Source organism: Anastrepha ludens, chromosome 6 (genome assembly GCF_028408465.1).
Source record: "Anastrepha ludens isolate Willacy chromosome 6, idAnaLude1.1, whole genome shotgun sequence".
Taxonomy (NCBI): Eukaryota; Metazoa; Arthropoda; class Insecta; order Diptera; family Tephritidae; genus Anastrepha; species Anastrepha ludens.
The window spans coordinates 34399896-34420689 of NC_071502.1; the positions used below are offsets into that span (position 1 = coordinate 34399896).

Here is a 20794-nt window from a genome sequence, read left to right on the forward strand (position 1 = left end):
GCGAAGTGGGTGGTGCTGGGGCTCGCCACAGAAACAATGTTTCCAACAAAAATAATTGCTGTCTGTGCAAATAAAATATGTGAATGACTATGCATAGCCCATGCACCTGGAATGTTTATTTGCTTAATGGAAAAGGTTCAGGCATTGCGACAGCAACTACAGCTGGTATGTAAAATGCCGCAAATTAGGCTTTGAATGCGTCCCAAACCTTAAACATCAACTTAAGTAGGTATTTGATGAACATCGCCATATTCTGAATTCGAAAAACAAAATTGATAATGCTTTGGTAGACATAAGCCATGTTGTCCACTGTTTCAGACGTACTTAGGATCCGAAAACCTAATATCGACTTGGGTGATTGTCATCTACTTGCGCTCATCGCGTCTTAACTGATCAACAAGAGCACATATTCCATACCGTAGCGCTGTTAAAATAACGGGTGATCAATCATGAGGTGCTTTTTTCAATAGTTAAAAAAAAACAAAAATGTAAATTATGTTCAAAACCTTTATTTATCATTTGAAAGGACATTCTTTGACATTTACTTTTTGAATATGACTTCATTCAAATGTTGGCCGCAACTACGCTTAAGGTGGTCCATTCTGAAGGTCCAATTTTCAATCACTCGTTCGAGCATTTCGACTGGTATGTCGTGAATAACACGCGTAATGTTGGCTTCCAGAGCTTCAATCGTAGCTGGTTTATCAGCATAGACCTTGGACTTCACGAATCCCCAAAGAAAAAAAACAGCTTCCATGTTGTTGCCCCGCATTAGCTATCCGAATGAAATTCCTAGCTCTGCAATATGAGAAATTAGAATGTCTCTCGGCGTTTGAGTTTCAGGGCTTACTCAGATCAGCAAAGAACGCAGGCTTTTTACAAGAAGTCGACTACAAAGAAACGTAAAGATCAAGCTCCATCTGGAACCACTTAGGACCAATAGGTCCAAACATAAAACACGAAATGTTAGAAAAAGTTTTTTCTAATAGCGGTCGTCCCTCGGCAGGGTTAGCTTCAATCATGAAAAAGCTGCCCTTAAAAAACCGTCTGCCGACCGAATGAGCTTAATTGTAGGTCTTGTAGGTAGGAGTATAAAATTGTAAGTCTCCCCATTTGTGGAACAACATGAAGTGGCTCACCACAAATTGGAGGAGGAGCTCGGGAAAATAAAAGGTTTAGGCGTCAGTTATATTTATATAGAGAATAAAGATCTTTAAAAAATATACGTTTTAGAATATTCGTTAGTCTGGCAGCATTATTTATTTTAATACACAATAGCTTGTATTGAGCTAAAATAACAAATTCTTGGAAATTACCGTTACAAAATGATTTTTGCAAATAAAAATGCATTTCGTATTCATTTCATCACCAGATAGTTAAGAGAACGAAAGTTACAAGATTTTATTGACAGGAAGGACAGTAATAGTGAGAACTATTATTCCTTTCAGAAATAAAAATATTGTATGAATTATTATGATAGCGATGGAGATAAACAGAAACAAACGCAAAATACTGATAATTTTGTCGCCTTCTGATGAGAGCAGTGATGAAGAAGCAGGTAGCAGTGAGGAAGGTACAGAAAGCAATGATCAAGATGAAGGCGACAGGGATGAATTTCAAGAGAGCAGTGATGAGATAGAGAATACAATGGATCAGGAAAAGAAAACATTAAACATAAATATTAATATTGAATATATTTTTTATCAATGAAAAATATTTTGTTTATTAAAAACGAATAAAAATATATATTTTCTAAAAAACCAACACACAACCTTTGATTTTAAGTCATAATTGCCTACTTTTATAGGCAGAAATATTTTACTCTTTATATGCCGGTTATACGAATACATCATGTACCGGCACACAGTGCGGCCGATTCCCGAAAAGCTGGCCAAAACTCAAAAAATTAAGTAATTGATTCAAAATTTCGTACTCGGGGGTTGTCGGGGTCGCTGATTACGAATTTGATCTTAAAATTTTGAAAATCCACCCCCTTCCCCCCTATTGGCCACCCCCTCACGTGAAATAGCGTATATTCTAGAACATAATCAAGATGCATGTAAATTTATATGTTTTCGGGGTCGCAAGGTAGCAAGTGGTAGCAGCTGAATCTTGTTTTATTCAGTAACCATTACTTTTTTGAGTAACCTTTAATAGGTTTCAAAGCAGCATATGACGGCGTTGTATTACTATACAGTTTGAAAACTCAAATTTTATAAAAAAAATTGCAAAAAATGTATCTACGTATTGCTGCAGATAAAAATTTTGTGTCGAGGTATTGATATGTACTAAAGATTTCTCGTATTTTACTAACCTTCCGAAGATGATTCCATTTGGTTTTGTTCAATTTACTCCATTACAAAATCTTTCAAATGTGTACAACTTTCACTATTCATCGACAGTAATACGATGCTCAAACGAAGTCCACGTTGCGACTGAAAATACAGAGGATACTTAGGGTACAGGACGTTGCTATGAACGGTTTTCACTACTCAAGGCATTACTGTAGCCAACCCAAAGACAAAAAAACTCTATCTAGAAACTTTTTTTTTCGACTTTTGGCCAGCTTTTTGGGAATCGGCCGCACTGTGCGGCAGGCTAATCACGTACCCTGTCAGAAATCAAATATTAACATTAACGAAACCAACGCAGGACAAGTCCTGTCGAGGTCCATGCTCCCGAGAGGAATGAAAAATGTAAAAAAATACGAGTACTCATCCTTGCTAGAAAGTAATTAAGCAAGCAGAAAAAGTTCGAGACAAAATTGAACACATTGAAGTCTTAAAGGTTTAAACAAATATTTGAAACATATCTTTCATGAATTTGATAAATGTTTCGTAATTTTTCACGTTTGTGTAAATGTAACTTGATCAATTCCATTGCGATTCCATTTACCTCCTTCTCAATATCCATACAAATTATCTATCAAACAAATAAAATTAAAATTTTCTTTTAAAAAATGCAAACATTCCATCAATATTTTCTTATGACGTTGTCACGTTAAACTATCGTCAGTAAACCGACTTTACAGACAACCTCTTTTTTTTTAATTAAATAAAAATCAAAACGTAATCCTCAAGGTTACGGGTCAAGAATAAAATATGCATAGTGGGCCGGACAAAATGTTTATAATTTTTGTGTTTTTTTAAACAATTACGCATACACAGAGGCTTCACCGTGACACATGACATAAGTAATACTGATTTTTTAAACAAATTATCGGCGATTTTCAATTTTTTTCATGTTGAGGCCATTTATATTCACTAGACTAATAGTACTAGAAATTATTTAAGATTAATTATAAATAATTATTAATTTTATTCCAAAATATATGGAAGCTTCACCGTGACGATTCTGTTATTCCCAAAACAAGTTTGTTACCTCCAAGGTGTAAAAAGCAAAAAATTCAATCATGAGATTAATTTCTGCCTTAATGAATCAAGTTAGCAAAGTTAAATGTTGCATTTACTAGAGTAAAACTAATTTAACATTTTATTTTTATGTAAATAATCCAATTTTATTGATAGGCTTCACCGTGACGCAAAAAACTGGGGACAAGAAATATCATCCAAAAAATCATTAAAATTATTTTTTTAATAAGTGTTTCATATTTCTCAATTCTACTACCTTGCACAATACCAAAATGTCAATAACAGTTATACTGATTATTATATGGTATATACTTCACTAAAATATTGGTTTTTATTTTATAAGTGATGCTGCGGACAGGCTTCACCGTGACGCTTTGGCACCTTAAACTGCTCTGTTGAAGAAAATTCTATTTTTTTTAATAAATATAACTATTGGTTTTTGTTTGTAAACGCCGAAATTACTTGTACACGCTGGATTCATTACTGTAAATGCTATTTATTTATTAAAATACGTCTGGGACATGGAGTTCTGCACTACGCGGAGAATCCTCCACTTCTTACTGAAATAAAATTTCAAATGAAAATTCCAATATGAAGCTGTAAAATTCTACTTATGTGCACTTACATTTTATAAAAAAAATAAAAATTAAATTAAAAATAATAATTTATATATTTATTTTCCCTTTTAGGCCCCAGATGCTGCAGTTCCGAAAAAACCAGCTGATTCCTGCCAGCATCAGAAGTTTAAGAAAATCTTAAACTTCTTTGACAGGATTGAAGAGAATTTCAATATTTTCGATTTGTATCCAAATACCGACACTATACTCGACGGCAAAATACTGTCAGTAAATTCCGACTATCGCGGTATGGGTATTGCCGGCCGTTTGACGGAAAGCGCTCTGGACTATATGAAACAGCACAACATTCCCGTTATGCATGTGCTGTGTTCCAGCCACTATTCGGCTCGTGTCATGGAAAAATTGGGTTTCCATGAAGTCTACAAAATCAATTATGCCGACTACAAAGTTAATGGCGAAGTGGTGTTCAAACCAGCTGAACCCCACGTTGCCGCACGTTCTTTGGTCAAAGAGCTCGCAGAAGACAAATCTAAAAGTGCTCTATAATTTCACAGATTTAGCTAAACTGGATTTTAGGAAACGGCGAAATTTACTATGTCAATTGGTTGTAAAGAATTACAAGTTGTGAAGAATGAATGTTTAGTTGTAAGTATTAACAATTTGGTGAGGGGTTAAATCAATTATAAGTAAATAAAAGTACAATAACAAAATGTTACTAATCACAAACACCTTAAATATAAAGCAGAATACCAGAACCGGCTTCCTAACGCCGCCTCAGGTGGTAGAGCAAGAAGCATTCCACTTTGGGGCTGCCTTTAATGCATTGCTTAATCAGTTTTATTTTCGAAAACCTGAAATCAACAGGTATAACTGCGTATTAATTATAATTGGTAGAAATTATCGGTTAATATATTTGTGTGTTTTTTTTGCAATTGTGTGTATGTAAATCATATGACTTTTTAGAGATCAATAAAAATGTGAATACATTCGATTCATTGTGGATTCAAAGTGCAAAACTTTCTAGAAGATATATTTTTAATTGATATAGATATAGTTGATTGTGAAGCATTTCAAATTATAGCTTATACACATAATTATCCTTTCGGTACCAAGCACTTAGCAATAAAAATACTGCATTACTTTTTAAATAATTTTATACGAGTATGAATACTTAATTATTTACTTTTATATCCATACTTCACATTCTTTACAATAAAAACCAAAATGCCTAAAAGGAAATTATGAAAATAAAAGTGTAACTACCGTGTTTTCTTTTTATAGCCCTAATCTTATTACTTTAGGTTGGAAGGAGGTCAAGCGGAGGCGTCAAATGTCAACTGTACTATAGACTCAAAAAGTTTAATTGGGTATCTTACTTTAAATGTTTATGGAAAACTTTCTGCACAGTGGCCATGAAAAATGAAAAACTTACGTCTTACTTACTAATACAACGGGAGAATGTATTTATTTGCTGTTTTTCCTAGAATTATTCTCAAGGCACATACAACTTGTATACGGTGGCGTAAAATTAATCCCCCTATCGGAAGATTTATAATTTTTGCAAATGGCGCCGTACGCCAATCATATTTAACAGTATACAAACAGGAAAGCAACGGAGTGCGTAAAGTTCAAAATGAAGAGTTCATCACCGGTAATCATTTTTTTATTTAGTAAAAAAAACGTTTATGAAAAACAAAATTGGATGATTAATTTTTACATTTCTCGCTTTAGATTCAATTATAAAAAGTTAGATAAGTAGTGACAAGGGCGCTTTGACATTCCCTTATTTTAGGGTAGCATTAAGGAGAAAGGGGAAAAATGTTTTCCCCTTCTTGCCTAGGTTAGGTTAGGTTATGGTGGTAGTCGGTCCGTACGACCAACTCACTTAGACCTTACAGGTCTGTGGTGATACCACTGTGCGACACGGGAACCTTGCTTATTTATCTTCATAAAACCATTTTCAGGTTCTTATGAAGCGCAAAATTGGTCTAATCCCCACTTCAGACAGTTCTGTAAGAGAATTGAAAAAGTGTTTACCTAGACAACCTGCTCTAATTTTAGCTAAGGCTGGACAATTGCAAATAAAGTGCTCAACTGTTCCTTCATGGGAGAATATTCCTAGTATCAAGGAATGCCTGCCAAATAGCCAATGACCGGTGATTCATGTCACGACCTTCGAGATATCATCTCTTGAGAGGCTAAGCAATTCCTTTATATTTTTCTTGTTTATTTGCGGCCATAGTAGCCTAGAGGTTAAACATGTATTTTAATTTCTCCATGACCTATTGGCGTTTTGGATAATGTTTTTTTTTATTACTTCACTCGTGGCCAAAGGTATTCCAATGGTACTTTTATCACTGAGCAGTTGAAGAGCAGTACCTTTTCTGCCTAGCCCATCAGCTTTACAATTTCCCTCAATATCTCTGTGCCCCGGAACCCAAATAAGGCTGACCTTGAATACGACACTAATATCATTTAAGGCTGTCCGGTATTCCTGTGCAACCTTCGATCTTAGTATAGTTGCATTCATTGATTTAATGGCCGCCTGGCTGTCCGATAATAAAGGGTTTTTCAGTAAGAGCGCTTCAACTTTTGAACTTTTTTGAATAAAACTCAAACGGTTTGACTTTTTTAACTAATTTTTTTTTTATTATCGAGTTTGAACATATACATTTAAGTATGAAATTCGATTTCTTTTGCATGACCACCGCGTGCACGTTTTACGAAGTCCTATCGTTGAACCCAATTTTCGACCACTCTTTTGCATAAATCGACCGAAATTCCAGCAATTTCGCGTTCAATATTGGCTTTGAGCTCACAAATCGTCGTCGGCTTGTTACTGTAGACCAATGACTTCACATAACCCCAAAACGGGACGGCTTGTTAAATGGACCGTAAAGTGGCCGTAATGCTCTTGAAGTAGCAGCAACAGAACGATTATTTTCATAAAGAATTTGCACGATTTGCAATCGTTGCTCAAGTGTGTAGCATTCCATGATGAAATGTATACTAATGAAGTTTACAAATGACAAGCGAAAAATAAAAAATATTGCGTCGTTCGCCCTCCCTATCGGAAAAAAGTTGAAGCGCACCTATTGAATAACCGTTTACATTTATAGTCGTTTTTGTTACGGCATGCGTATTTAGACATGTAGCCACTTCTTTTATAGCTAGAACCTCTACCTGATAGACGCAGCAGTAGTCTGGTAGTCGAACGGATAGATAGTCCTAGTTCCTTCGAAAATACTCCATAGCCAACCTTATCGTCTAGCTTGGAACCATCTGTATACAAATTTAATTCCCCCCTTCTCCATGGCCTTGGTGTCTGCCACTCCCTTTTTGACAGTAGACTCGTCTTGAAGAGCTTGTCGAAGGTGAGTCTGGGATTAGAATAATAAATTTTTTGTTTGTGGTTATTCAGAGTGTGCAAAATATAGACGTGGCCAAACCACCGTTCTTTCCATAGCGCCATACTTTTGAGTCTAAGCGCCGAGGCGGCGGCCATGTGTTTCCCTACGAGAGATGCATAAAAAGCTGTTCTTTGGACTTTACTCATGATTTTATCGTAACTCGCCTTTTGAACAGATGGCCACCATACAAGTAATCCATATATTAAGGCTGCCTAACTACAGAAGTATAAAGCCAATGTGAAACAGAAGGTGTCAGACCCCATTTAACACCGACCGCTTTTTTGCAAGTATATAATGCAACGTTAGCCTTCTTTACTCTTTCCTCAATATTAGGTTTCCACGTGAGTTTCCTGTCTAATATGAGTCCTAGGTACTTGACATTCTCTCTCAAAAGAATATCCACACCCTTAAAACCCAGTGCACAGTGGGCGATTTGGCTGATCTAGCGTAACGAAATACCAATTTTCAACATTTAAAATTATGCGCCATTTGATTTCCCTCCGATAGTAATATGTTCATTTAGCAAATCGATAGCATTTATATCGATAATATGTATATCGTTAATCAGACCTGAGCTCACAAACACAAAATATCGAAAAACAGCTGTTCGTTGAACTTTACCCACGTGTTTACACAGATCTTAGATTGTTGAAAAAAACGTTGTTTTATTCATTTTTTATCCAGTTTTTTTGTATTTCACAAAGTGAAGGTATGTATTTTAAGAATCTAAATGTTTTGTGACCTGTGAATATATGTTGTGTTGTTTAATTGTACTTTTAACCATCTGTCTCTCTAATACCCTATTGTTAACCAATTTCATCTTCTGTAGAATAAAAAATTATGAGGCCGGTATTGGCCCGTAAAAATTTAATTTTTGTGATATTATATTGTTCGTCCACTATGTGAATTGTCCAACATTAGCTGCCCTGAGCTGCCCATTCTAACAAAGTACCTTTTTTTAGAAACCATGTCGGTCTGCAAGCGGCAACTTTTTATAGTATGGCATGAGGAAAAATGCGCTTTAAATAAGTATTCCGCACTTGTCGACTACATTTTTTCTAATGTTCTCAAGAAATCGGACTGTAGTGAGCAGGACTACCATTCAATTATGGATAAACTCAAAATTTTCCACAAAAAATTGTCTGAAAAGTGGAAAAAAAGCAACAGAGATAAGAATCGATTGGAGAGCAACAACGCAGCCTGGCTCAACGATGATTTGGTTCTTCTGAGTCCTGAAGAAAAATTGGCTCCAGGGCGAAAACCAAAAGATATTGAAAATTGCCGCCCCAACCGTCAGTGCACAAAATTATCACATCTTGTGAAAAACAATTCTTGCAATGACCTTATGAGAGCAACACGTATAAGCCTATATAAATGTGGTAAACGGAATGCATCGGACATTGTTTCAATGGTACAAGCAGATCCCGACGCATCTAAAAAAATAAAAAAAAGTTTGGGTGCAGAACAACAATTTCCCATTAAATATTCTCCAGAAGAAGCATTGGCGCTTTATATTGATGGCGATTACACGAAAAACTCATACAAGCTATTGCAAGCAGGCACAAAAGCGCGAAAAGCTAATATTTTTCCAACATATGATGTTTTGCGATCGGCGGAAAAAATGTGCTATCCGGATTGCATCAGAACGGAAGAAAGTTGGGCTGAAGTTCCTTTACAAGAAATGCTGGACCACACCATTACGAGAATTGTTGGTGCGCATCCCGAAGTTTTTAGCCAACTCTCGGATAATGGCGATAAATATAAGTCTTTGAGCCTCATTTCTAAATGGGGTTGCGATGGGAGTTCGGGACACGCGACATATCGGCAGCGCTTCAGCAATTCGGAGCTTAAGATGGCAGATGAGCACATATTTTTCATATGCATAGTGCCGCTACAATTACAATTGGAAACCAGCGTACTTTGGCAAAATCCTCGCCCGGCATCGACTCGGTATTGTAGACCATTAAAAATAATGTTTGCCAAAGAGTCTACAGAATTGGTTAGAGCGGAAATTGAAAAAATGAATTCACAGATATTGAAAATTGTGCCTACGCGCTTAAGTAGCTTTCAAGTTTACCACAAATTGCAACTTACCATGATCGATGGCAAAGTTTTTAGCGTGATTGCCGAAACATCATCGCAAACATGTGGTATTTGTAAAGCAACGCCCAAGGCTATGAACGATTTAAATGCAATTAACAACTTGGCAAGAAATGAGGACTTGCTGAAGTTTGGATTATCGACTTTGCATTGTTGGATTCGCTGCTTTGAATGTATGCTACATATCGGCTATCGTCTACCAATTAAAAAGTGGCAAGTTCGTGCTTCGGACAAGAGCATAGTCGGTAAACAAAAAACAGTCATCCAAGAAAGATTCAGAATCGAAATGTCTTTATTGGTAGATATTCCAATGCAAGGGTCTGGCAACACGAATAGTGGAAATACAGCTCGAAGGTTTTTTGAAAAGTCAGAACTGTCCGCTCAAATTACTGGAGTAAACCATGACCTGATAAAAAGACTTGGTGTTATTTTGCGTTCCATGTCTTCAGGTTGTGCAATAAATGCCGATAGCTTTAGAAAATATACGATAGAAACTGCGAAGATATTTGTGCAAGAATATTCTTGGTTTTACATGCCCAGCTCATTGCACAAAATATTAATTCACGGAGCCGAAATTATCGAATGTGTACCACTTCCGATTGGCATGATGTCGGAAGAAGTTTTGGAAGCAAATAACAAAAATTTACGAAATTTTCGGCTCAAGCATACACGAAAAAACTCGCGTGTAAATACAATGGAGGATTTAATGAATTCATTATTAGTTGCTTCAGACCCACTTATAACAAGTTTGTGCAAAAACAAACGAAATAAATCTAGTAAAGAAATAGTGTTTGATAAGGAAGTTCGAAGTCTGCTATTAAATTACCCTTCAGATTCAGAAAATTCCGATTCGGAATCGTATAACTAATATTATTAATAATAATAATAGTTAAAATAATAGTTAATAATAGTTTATAATAGTTAAAAGAATAGTTAATAATAGTTAAAAGAATAGTTAATAATAGTTAAAAATGCAGACAATAAAAATGTTAAAAACATGTAAATAAAAATAAAAAAAAAGCATAACAAAAATTTTTAAGTTGCAAAAAGTTATTAAATATTGTGCCCTGAAGGGTCTAAATAATATAAACATTACCATTATTGCAAAATTGTTTTTATTTTTTGAGTAATTAATTTCGTTACGCTAGATCAGCCAAATCGCCCACTGTGCAGTGGGGAGATTATGGGAAGGCTATGTTTCCTTGTAAAGAGAATTATTTAACTCTTGCGGGCTTTACAGCGAGTCCCCTACTCTCAGTCCAGCTCCTAAGCGTAAAAGGGAGTGAAAAATTACGTAAAGTAGCTAATTAGTACTGTAATAAAAATGAAAGGAAAAATTCAGCCTATTGATTAAAACGAATCAGCAGGAAAAATATTGTTTTTTTTAACAAATGTAATATTATATTTATTTGCATTTTTTTCGATAAAAATCGAACAACACAAAAACATGGTATGATATAAGTTTTTTAGTTTGTAGTTATATATTGTAACAAATTTGCAATTAACTGGACTGCTTCCGATTATAAGGGAACTGCTATAAGTTCACAAAGTTTCTAGTTAGATTTGATACGACCCAAAAATAGATAAAACTCATGATAGTTGTCGTGATTAGTGGGCCCTTAGAGTATTTTCATTATAATAATATTATTATTATTTTCTAAAACTTACTTGTACGAAGTACAAACCAAACCATTGAGAAGAATTCCATGCAGTCCTCAAAATAGTTTTAAAGTATTAGATTCCCGAGAGTCACACTGACAAACTGACACACTGAAGCCCTACTGATAATCTTCACTAAGTTTATTAATGCTTCAACCTTTCGCATAATACGCTCGACAGGACCTTTTATGCGATATTTAGAAGACTAACTCCGTGATAGTTGGCGGAGGTTGCAGGGCAGCACTTCTAATGGAGTTTCTGCATGCACCTTACCAGCTTCTAGCTTTGTCGTGGTCGAGTAACAGACATGCCTCATGGTCACCTTTGCCACGACATCAGCTGTGAAACCATCATCCGCCGTTCTTGTTGTTGTAACAGCATAAACAATGTTTGAATAATGCTGCTGGAGTAACAATCCTTGGTCGGATAAATATAAAGGGTCCTTTCGGTAATGTAGAACCGACTGTCGTGGGAACGTCAGTCACCGTTGTTGTTGTTGTTGTAGCAGTATCTTTGCCCTGTCAGTGTTATGTAAATTACCGGTCGTCTTCGTCTAGCTCATCTAACGGTAGGCCCAGGAAACTGGCTCTTTCGACGGGTTGGTTCCAGAGGGAGAGGGGTGTTAGATGAGTGGGTTTGTTGGGGCATGTGAAAAGGTGGTTAGTGTCGTGCGGGGTGCCTTCACATGTTGGACATATGTTTAGTATGTCGGGGTCGATTCTGGATAGGTAGGAGTTTAACCTGCTACAGTATCCAGAACGTAATTGTGCCAGGATTACGCGGGACTCTCGGGGAAGCTGGAGCTCTTTATCTGCGATGGGTGGCGGTTGGACTCCGATAACGGCATTCGGGGATCGGGAGCTTAGGAAGGTGGTAAGGGTCTCCCGATGGATGTCGTTAATGGTATGTCTGTATACTGTCTGATCCTGGAGTGGTCTGTTTGTTTTGTCCAGGATCTCGTCCACGTAGTTGAGGAAGTGTCTCCTGATGTGCCTAGGAGGTGGCTCGGGCTCTAGCAGGTGTCTGCATGGGTGAGGCCTGCGGTGACACCCTAGCAGAAACTGCTTGCCGAGCATTTTGTTGTGCTCCTTAACCGGGAGCATGTTTGCCTCATCGTGTAGGTGTTGAATTGGGGGCATCAGGAGACATCCTGTCGCGGTCCTAATGGCAGTATTCTGGCAGGTCTGTAGCTTCGTCCACTGCGTATCACTGGTTCCAGGCGACCAGACAGGCGCGGCATAGTTGAGAACCGGTCGGCCTATTGCTTTGAAAGTCGACAGCAACATTTCTTTGTCTTTGCCCCAAGTGCTGCCGGCAAGCGACTTGAGGACCTTGTTGCGATTCTGTACTTTCGTTGCAATAGCGGTTGTGTGCGCTGAGAAGAAGAGCAAGCTGTCGAAGGTGACTCCCAGAATTCTGGGGTTATTAACCGTCGGTATTGGTGTGTCGTCGACGTGCACCTTGGTTAAGTCCGCGGTTTACCTGGGTGTTTATGACGGTGAGTGACGGTGAGTGCCGTGGTTGTGCTGTGCACTCTACGGAAACCATGCTGGTGTGGGGCTGGAGTCAGGTATTGTGTGAGGAGTGGGAGTAGAAGGGCTTCAAGTGTCTTCACTACTGGGGAAAGGAGAGTTATCGGACGATAAGACTCCCCTTGGTTGGCGGGTTTCCCAGGCTTCAGTAGTGGGACCACTCTCCCTAATTTCCACTTATCAGGAATAATGAGAGTGGCCATGGACAGATTGAAGACCTTTGTGAGGTATTCTACTCCCAATGGACCCAGTTTTTTCAGCATCAGCATGTTTAGTCCGTCGGGGCCAATGGCTTTTGATGGTTTCATTCGTTTGATGGCCCCCTGAACCTCGTCGCTGGTGAAAGTAAGCAGTGCACTGTTGTAGGGCAGTTTGTGCAACCGTCTGGTGGCACAACGTTTGGATCTGTCGACCGGAGGATGCAGTATAAATTGCCGGCTAAAATAGCTCGCGCATCTCTTCGGGTCCGACGAAGTACGACCGTTGAAGGTGATATCCACCTTGTCGTTGTGCTTCGTCGGGCTCGACAGGGACCTTGCGGTGGACCAGAGCTTGCTCACACCAGAGGTGAAGTTACAGGACTTCAGATGCTCTACCCATTTGCTCCGCTTATGTTGGGTGACCAGTTGCCGGATCTCCGAATTGAGATCCTTTATTCGAGGATCCCCGGGATCGGCCTGGCGTAGACGGTCACGCTCGTTTGCCATAACGGCTGCTTCGGCTGGGAAATTGGGATCCGTCCAGCGGGTATGAAGCGAGCCGCGGCGGCTGTGATCGCCTTGCGGAGTGCGCGTTCGCCTGCGCGCACATCGGTGGGAGTGGGTAGGGCTGCGAAGATGTCCTCGGTAAATTCCGCGAATCTGGTCCAATCAGCTTTGTTAAAGTTGATGTATGACCGGTGATCCGCGGAAACAAAGTCGGCAGGTCTCTCGATCGAGATGATAATGGGCAAGTGGTCTGATGCAAGCGATAGCATAGGTCGCCAGGTTATGCTATTTATCAGACCTGCGCTAGCAATTGTTATGTCAGGCGAACTGGTGCAATTGCCCACTACCCTAGTGGGGGCGTCGTCGTTTACAGTGCTGAACGTCGAATCGTCTATCTGCTCTGCCAATAGCTATCCCCTACGATCATTTGGCAGGCTTGAATGCCAAAGATCGTGATGCGCGTTAAAGTCACCTACTACCAATCGGTTTTCTCCCCTGATGAGCGCACCAATATCGGGGAGATATCCTGCCGGGCAGAAGGTGACAGGGGGTATGTAAATATTATATATTTCGAGCTCAGCATCGCCTGACCGGACAGCTATACCTTGACGTTCTAAGGTGCTGTCCCTGCGGTCGATGCCTTCATCAATAAGACGATACTGCACTGAATGGTGTACTATGAACGCTAGGCCACCACCGTTGTCTCGCTCGCGGGCCTTTCGGTGCACGTTATAGCCGTCCCTGGTAATCAGGGGAGAGCTAGCGTGCAGTTTTGTCTCCTGGACCGCAGCTATCTTAATTCCGAACCGACTCATGAAGTCGACTATCTCGTCAATCTTACTCGTTAGTCCGTTGCAGTTCAGTTGCAAAAGCTTGAAGCTTCGCGGGAGCGTCGTCGTAATTCGGGGGGTGAGGGATGCGTGATGTTGTCTGCGTTGGTCCTGCTGTGCATTCCGCAAAATAGGTAATGGCCTGATGTTGTCTGGTGGCCGCGCCTCTGGGGGCGGTTGCGGGTGCAGAGCTCTGCAGCAGGGGGCAACGTAGACACGTGTCCACTCACGGGTGGTGTGCAGGCCGGAGCACCTCCGAAAATGGCACCAGCCACTGCAAGAATTGCATTGAACTGTTGACAAGTTTCGAGGCACTACGGTCTGACACACGGAGCAGACTGTGCGGGGGACCAAGAGCTGCTGGTTTGTCCCCGCACTGGGGTAGGAGCAGGAGGGTTGTGGGTTTGAAAGGAAGTTGTGTTGCTCTTGGGGGCTCCTTACCGTGGAGGTGTTATTAGTGGCGGCGGTGTGAAGTGCCGGCACTGAGGGCAGTGTAGCCGTAGAGGCGGAGGCCGCCTGTGAGCGGGAGCAACACGTGGCCACATACCTTGTGGACCACTCCCTGTGTATCTTAAGGCCTGAGCAGGTCTTAAGATGGCACCACCCGTTGCTCTGGTTACACCTAACCGAGGTGGAGTTCGGGTGGAGCCGTTTGTGGCAAATGCAGCAGTAGAATACTTCAGGTCCGGGGTTGGGTTCGACACCAGCCCGGAAGAGAAGTATTTGGAGCAAACTGGCTGCTATGAGTTGCTCCTGTGACGTGAGATTTATGGTAAAATACTATACACTAGACAGGGCTAGTATACTGGGGCGGCAGCCCTTGGTCGGGAAAGAAAACCCGAGTCATTCCGGTAACGTAGAACCGGCTGCCATGGGAATGTCAGTCACCGTCGTTGAGCTTGCCTAACGGTGGTGTTCAAGGATCAAGTGTTTGTAAAGATGGTAATGCGCTGTTGTTATTGTTGTAGCAGTTTACTAAGCCTTGTCAGTGAGATTTAGTCACCGATCGTAGTTCTCTAACTCTTCTAACGGTAAGGTTGTTGTTGTTGCAAGGTCAGGAAGCGTGCGGTTTCGACAGGTTGGATCCAGGGAGGGAGGGGTGTTAGGTGAGTGTGTTTGCACAGGTGAATTAACCACGTGCGGTGTGTCTTCATATTGATTATGTCGGAGTCTGTTATGGATAAGTAGGGGAGAATGTTAATGCGCTGTTTTGTTGTTGTAGCAGTAGTTTGCTCTCGGTGGATGCTGTGCAACTCATGCCTGTATTCGAAGATGATGGCTGAGATGACAGCTGACGTGCTTGCTAAATATGAACGCTCTATGGAGATGATATTTAAGGGGTATGGCATAAGCATCCCGTTGCAGTGCTGAAGAAGTCTGTAGCTGCGTTATACTCCCCCAATCATGGATTTATTAATTCTAGACAATCTATATGGCTGGAACGTTTCGCATTTTTGCATATACAAATGGTTAAAAGACCACAATAGAATAAAATTTCAATTTTGCACTGCTTCTCTTGACAGCTGCGGTAAAGCTTATGCCATATGGAGACAAAATTCGTTTCCAGAATCCTTTTTTATTAACCGAATAAGCAAACAATAGCATGATACGTTAAAATTTTCAAAAACAAGATTATAAAAATATGCAAAAAAAAATAAAATGTGTTTTTTTGTTTTTATTAAACTAACTAACGAGAACGAACACATAAAATGTTACACAAAGATTTATTTATCACATTTTTTTTGTTAGAGGGGATTTTAATATAAACAACTAACTAAAATTTATTCAAACCTAATTTCATTCAGTTCTTTTTTCTTCTTTTAAAATTCGGTTCAGCATCCGTCGCAATTGCTCTTCATTGCCATACTTCTCAGCATCTGCGCGTATAGCAGCGTGATAATTTCCCGCTTCCGCTGATTTAGCATCAAGTTTCTGGCGATTGAATGTGAAGGAGTGGCTGAAAAAATAATACGTACTACATATAAACAATGGGTGTGAATTTTTTAATTTTCTCTTTTGAAGAGCTGTACAAAGTCTCTTACTTCACGGATACAAATCCAAATATTGCACCTGCGATTCCCAAAAGTGCCAGCGCCAGCGCCACCTTCAAATTGGAAATTCGCTCCAATCCTTTAACTCCATAATAGGGTCCTGGGTTTGGATCAAAATTTGGCTTAATTTCCCACGGCCTGAAAAAGCGCGGATTAGTATGAACCCATCATGAAAATCAAATAACTTGAACCCACTTATGTATTTCGTAGGAGTGCATATTTTTAACACCGCCAGGGCTAGATCTCTGTTCAGGCCGCAATACCCCCGCATCCCATAGACGCTGATCATATGCTGAACGAGTATGAGGTTTGCTAAGTATTTGATAAGCTTCCGAAATCTTTACAAACTGTGCAGTTTGCTTGGGATCCGGACTAACGCCTTTAACATCGGGGTGGAACTGAAAAAGAAACTCTCAACGCTATAAATATCCCTATGTCTATTTATACTTATAATAAGGAAACTTGTGTGGCCAATCCTACATATATATTATATTATTTATGTATATAATATTTAGCACATATTTGTTATGTTATTTATCCGAACTTCTTCCAAATGCACCCCCAACTTTTACAGTACCTTTTTTGAGAGTTGTACAAAGGCATTCCGTATTTCTTGGTTACTGCAGTCATTTCGAACCTTAAGTATGTCGTAATAAGTTTCCCCATGTTGTATACTATGATACCGAACAAATCTGTGAATGAAGAAAAATGTTTACTAAACTGTATCGGTCGTGAAAAGCAAATCTTGGCTAACTTACGCAGTACGTGCGAGCCTCCAATACTGATTTCTATATATGGGAGTATTTTGCATTTCCAATTAGAAATATTCCAAATTACTTAAAAACTCATCAAATTTGATACAATTTAGAACGTTTAAAACTTTTCACAACAAAACACAACTAAAACATTACAATCAGCTGTTACGTCCATATTAAAGCCTACTGAGCAAAACAAAAACACTCAAAAATGCGATGTAGAAAAAGAGTGCTGCCAGAAGCGTTTCACGTAAAGTGTTATGTTACGCTTAACTTACGATACGGATGAGAGTACTGAAATAATATAAAATGAAACTGAAATAAAAAAAATAAAAAAACAATATAAAAAAACACATTATAAATGTATAGATTGGAAACCTATCGTAAAGGATGTACTAAATTTTCGTATAATAATTTATTATGCTTTGCCATAGCCGAGTGAGTTGAACGTGACTACCAGTTTGAACACGGGTTTATTTCCGGCCAAAGACTTTCATTTAAGCAGCATTCCCCCTATATATAATATATGGGAAATGTTTACAGTGCTGCAACAACAGCAACCATTCCATCGCCTGGAGTTCGACATCTAGAGTGAGCATGAGACATCAAATGGTAGAAGAATAAGTAAAAAACGCTGAATTCAGTCCGTACCGACCTTTATACACCCGTGCACATTTTAGTAAAATTTAAATTGAATTGGCTGTTAATTTTAGGAATCAAGTAAACTCATTGAAACTGAGTCAATAAGAGTGGCGGAAGGAAATTTAGTCTTAACATACAAAAAAGATCATATAATATCAAATTTCAGTAATTTTGATCATTTATAACGGAGATACAACGGTTTTTATACTTTTTGAAAATTATCGTTCTATGTAGTTGTCATTTTCAATAACAAGCTATTTTCGAAAAAAAATATTTTTTCCAATTTTTATACAAATATTTGCTCGAGTTAACGTGCTGGGTATTTTGGTGTATATATTTATGCTTATATCTATCTCGATTATTTTAAACTGTAAAAAGCAACAGTTATGTGACCAAAGTACCCTTTGCACAAGTGCTGGAGAGAATAGAAGAACGACCGTTGCTCATAATGCCGGCGATGCTTCCAAAGTTATCTCTCCCGTAGTATTAATTAAGTTAATAGCAAAGATTTGATATATGCCATTGTTAGAATACAGAATACAGAATTGTTAGAATACATTGTGTTAGAATGCAGAAGATTATTCAGTAAGAATTAGCTGTTGAGGAAACGTGTTTCAGCAGTTTTGCCTACAAAAAACGTTTTCTTTACCGTCCTATTTCCATGAATCGAACTTCTCATTGTTGCTTACAAAAGCGGACTATTTTAAAAATCTCCTAGTTTTCTCACATACCTCATCTACAATTACGTCGCAGCAAAGTAACACTCAGTTTGCCACTTCGACCTACCTATCTATCGTCTTTCACTCTTGATATAAATCAAGGCTTGAAATTTATAAATAAACCTTAGGTAGGTAGGCATGGTGGTTGTCGCAATAATACACTTAGACCTGTGGTAGATCCATTGTGATACCACTGGAACTTGGTTTTAGATGTGCTATATCCGCTACATCTGTTAAGAATACAGTGCAAAGTGTGTGTAGCCTCCTTGTGGCTGGGTGTCCTAACCTTTTGGCGTAGTTACCTATTAAAAAATGACCAGTTGATACACCTATCATGTTCCTTGTAACTTCTCTATTAAATCTCAAAGTGCTTTTTGAGCGACCGCTGTTCCATTTTGGCCATGTCTGCTTGCTTAGTTCGCATGTAGTGAGGTTTTTCAAATTGTATTTACCATGTTGATGGTTTCCCTATCTATTAGTAAGTTACAAGTGGCTATAGGCAAAGGCATAAACGTCTTATCCAATTGGATATCAATAGTTGTACCACTTCGATCTCACTTACATTTGTGGGAAAATAAATAAATATTTCGATATCCATTTAGCTTTTTCAAATTTACGATGATGGCAAAAGTCCTAATCAGATGTGAATAACTCAACCCTCGGAATTATTCGCACATGGACGTTCGTGCGTTTACGGACGTGTTCGCGCGATCGTATTTCGAAATTCGGTAATGCATTATGACAAAGCTAGCAAATTAAGGCCGACCGGGCATTAGATGCGAATTTATGTCGACGAATTGACTGCGTTCACTGAATACGTTTTTCTGCAACAAATATGTAGACTCCCGCTGGTATCGCTTTCAGGAAGTTTTATTGATATCCGTAGAATATCGAAGATTGCACGATGTCAAGCCATTACGTTAGCATAGAAACACAAAATAAACGAAAAGAAAAGGAAGAATAAGGGAAAGGAAGGAATAAACTGCATTTGGGGGCATTATTATCATTCGGACTTTCACAATTTAACATGTGGCACTTTCTTTTTGATTCAGGCCTATTCAGCATTTCAACTCGATTTGAAAAGTCTATTGAATATAAAAAGGAGGCGCAATAGCAATAACAACCTTTACATGTTTTTTGCAATGTGGTGTATTAAATGTCAACATTTCCATGAGAGTGTAAACAAACTATCAACACAACAACAAAGAAGCCGGACATTTTGGCATTCAAAACGCCAAATCTCAAAGTCAGCTATTCCAGTCAAGGCGCATTCATTAAAGGTGGTGGCACTGGACCAATGTTTTGTACGTTTGATTGTCAAAGCTGGGCTGACAGCCACATGGTCACGGCGAAAGAAAAAAAAAGGGCAGCTTGTTTACCGACACCACCTTTAATAGATTCAACTTAATTCCAGTGCCATCACCTTAAATGAATTCGTCTTGTGATGTTTTCAATTAAGAAATTTAATTCGCCTTGGTGACATCAAAAAGTTCGATAGCAATTTTATTTAGCCTTGATAATCAGCTGATTTCAGTCATGGCGAATCTATACAAGGTGATATCAGAAGAGTAGCTGATTTGTTATTTTCTGTTCCCTGGAAAATTAGAACCTCAGCACAAATTGAAATGAGGAATAGCCGTCCTGCTGCTCAACTTTCTTTTGTTATGTACAAACCGCTGTTGTTGCCCTAATGTCACAACCTTGTACAGATTCGTCTTGGTTCCAGTTATGCTTTCATTGTGAGTTACTATTAGTCTTCATTCGAAGAGTGGAATATTTTCACATATTTTCAATAAAAAATTGTAAGTTCACAACTCCAGTGTACTTGCAATTTTTTTTGCAATATTTATAATGGCTAAAACCTAAAAAAATGCGAATAAACGTAACGAGCCTATAAATTATCATTATTATATATCACAAGCGCAGGTAGTGACAGTAGAGCAAAAACAACAAGGGCATTGCAGTTTTTTTTAGCTTTTGGTCTCTAGAATGTGAAAGTCTATAAACAAACATTTATAGTTTAGAGTAATTTAAACAAAATTTTACAATTTAGAGGCCAAATAAACTAAAAATGCATTGGTGTTCTGCTCTTTATTTATTTTTAATTTTATTATTTATAATATCATTTTTCCTTTTTTTTTATCGACCCCATCTGCTATTGTGAGTTGAACCGGCTAGAATTGGAGGGAGTTATCTATCAGATAAATAATATTTATTAGATAATTTGGCTTTTTTATATTGTTCAAAACACTTTTTTTCATTTTCGTAAAAACAATTCCAACACGAGGAACAAACATAGGTACATAACTGTTAAGTTTTTCTAATTTTATTTTGCTCAAGTAATTTGCCTTACAGCTGATTTCGACAATTTAGTTAACAAAGCAAAAAGCGAACTGCATGCCATTTCTGTTTTTTGTACCAAATTCTGTGGCTAAAAAAA

At 38.6% G+C, this 20794-nt stretch overlaps 2 protein-coding genes across 5 annotated transcripts in view; one reads left to right on the forward strand and one right to left on the reverse strand.

Annotated features, from left to right (window-relative positions):
• Positions 1-5208, forward strand: part of LOC128868703 (arylalkylamine N-acetyltransferase 1) — a 108724-nt gene extending 103516 nt beyond the window's left edge. For all 3 annotated transcript variants that reach the window (XM_054111114.1, XM_054111116.1, XM_054111113.1), the window contains one exon: positions 4061-5208. In XM_054111114.1, coding sequence (XP_053967089.1) covers positions 4061-4495 — 435 coding nt within the window. In that variant the 3' untranslated portion in view covers positions 4496-5208. The remainder of the gene's footprint in view (positions 1-4060) is intronic.
• Positions 5209-15892: 10684 nt separating this feature from the next.
• On the reverse strand, positions 15893-17173 carry LOC128866434 (dnaJ-like protein 60). Of its 2 annotated transcripts, none has more exons than XM_054107153.1 (5): positions 16997-17173; positions 16816-16930; positions 16434-16636; positions 16230-16376; positions 15893-16162 (listed from the first exon to the last, which is right to left on the reverse strand). In XM_054107153.1, exons 1-5 carry the CDS (start codon positions 17047-17049, stop codon positions 15985-15987), a joined length of 696 nt encoding a protein of 231 aa, XP_053963128.1. In that variant the 5' UTR covers positions 17050-17173; the 3' UTR covers positions 15893-15984. The 2 variants fall into 2 exon arrangements, with proteins under 2 accessions (XP_053963128.1, XP_053963129.1); XM_054107154.1 differs by having other exon boundaries at positions 15893-16144; positions 16997-17171.
• Positions 17174-20794: the final 3621 nt, after the last annotated feature.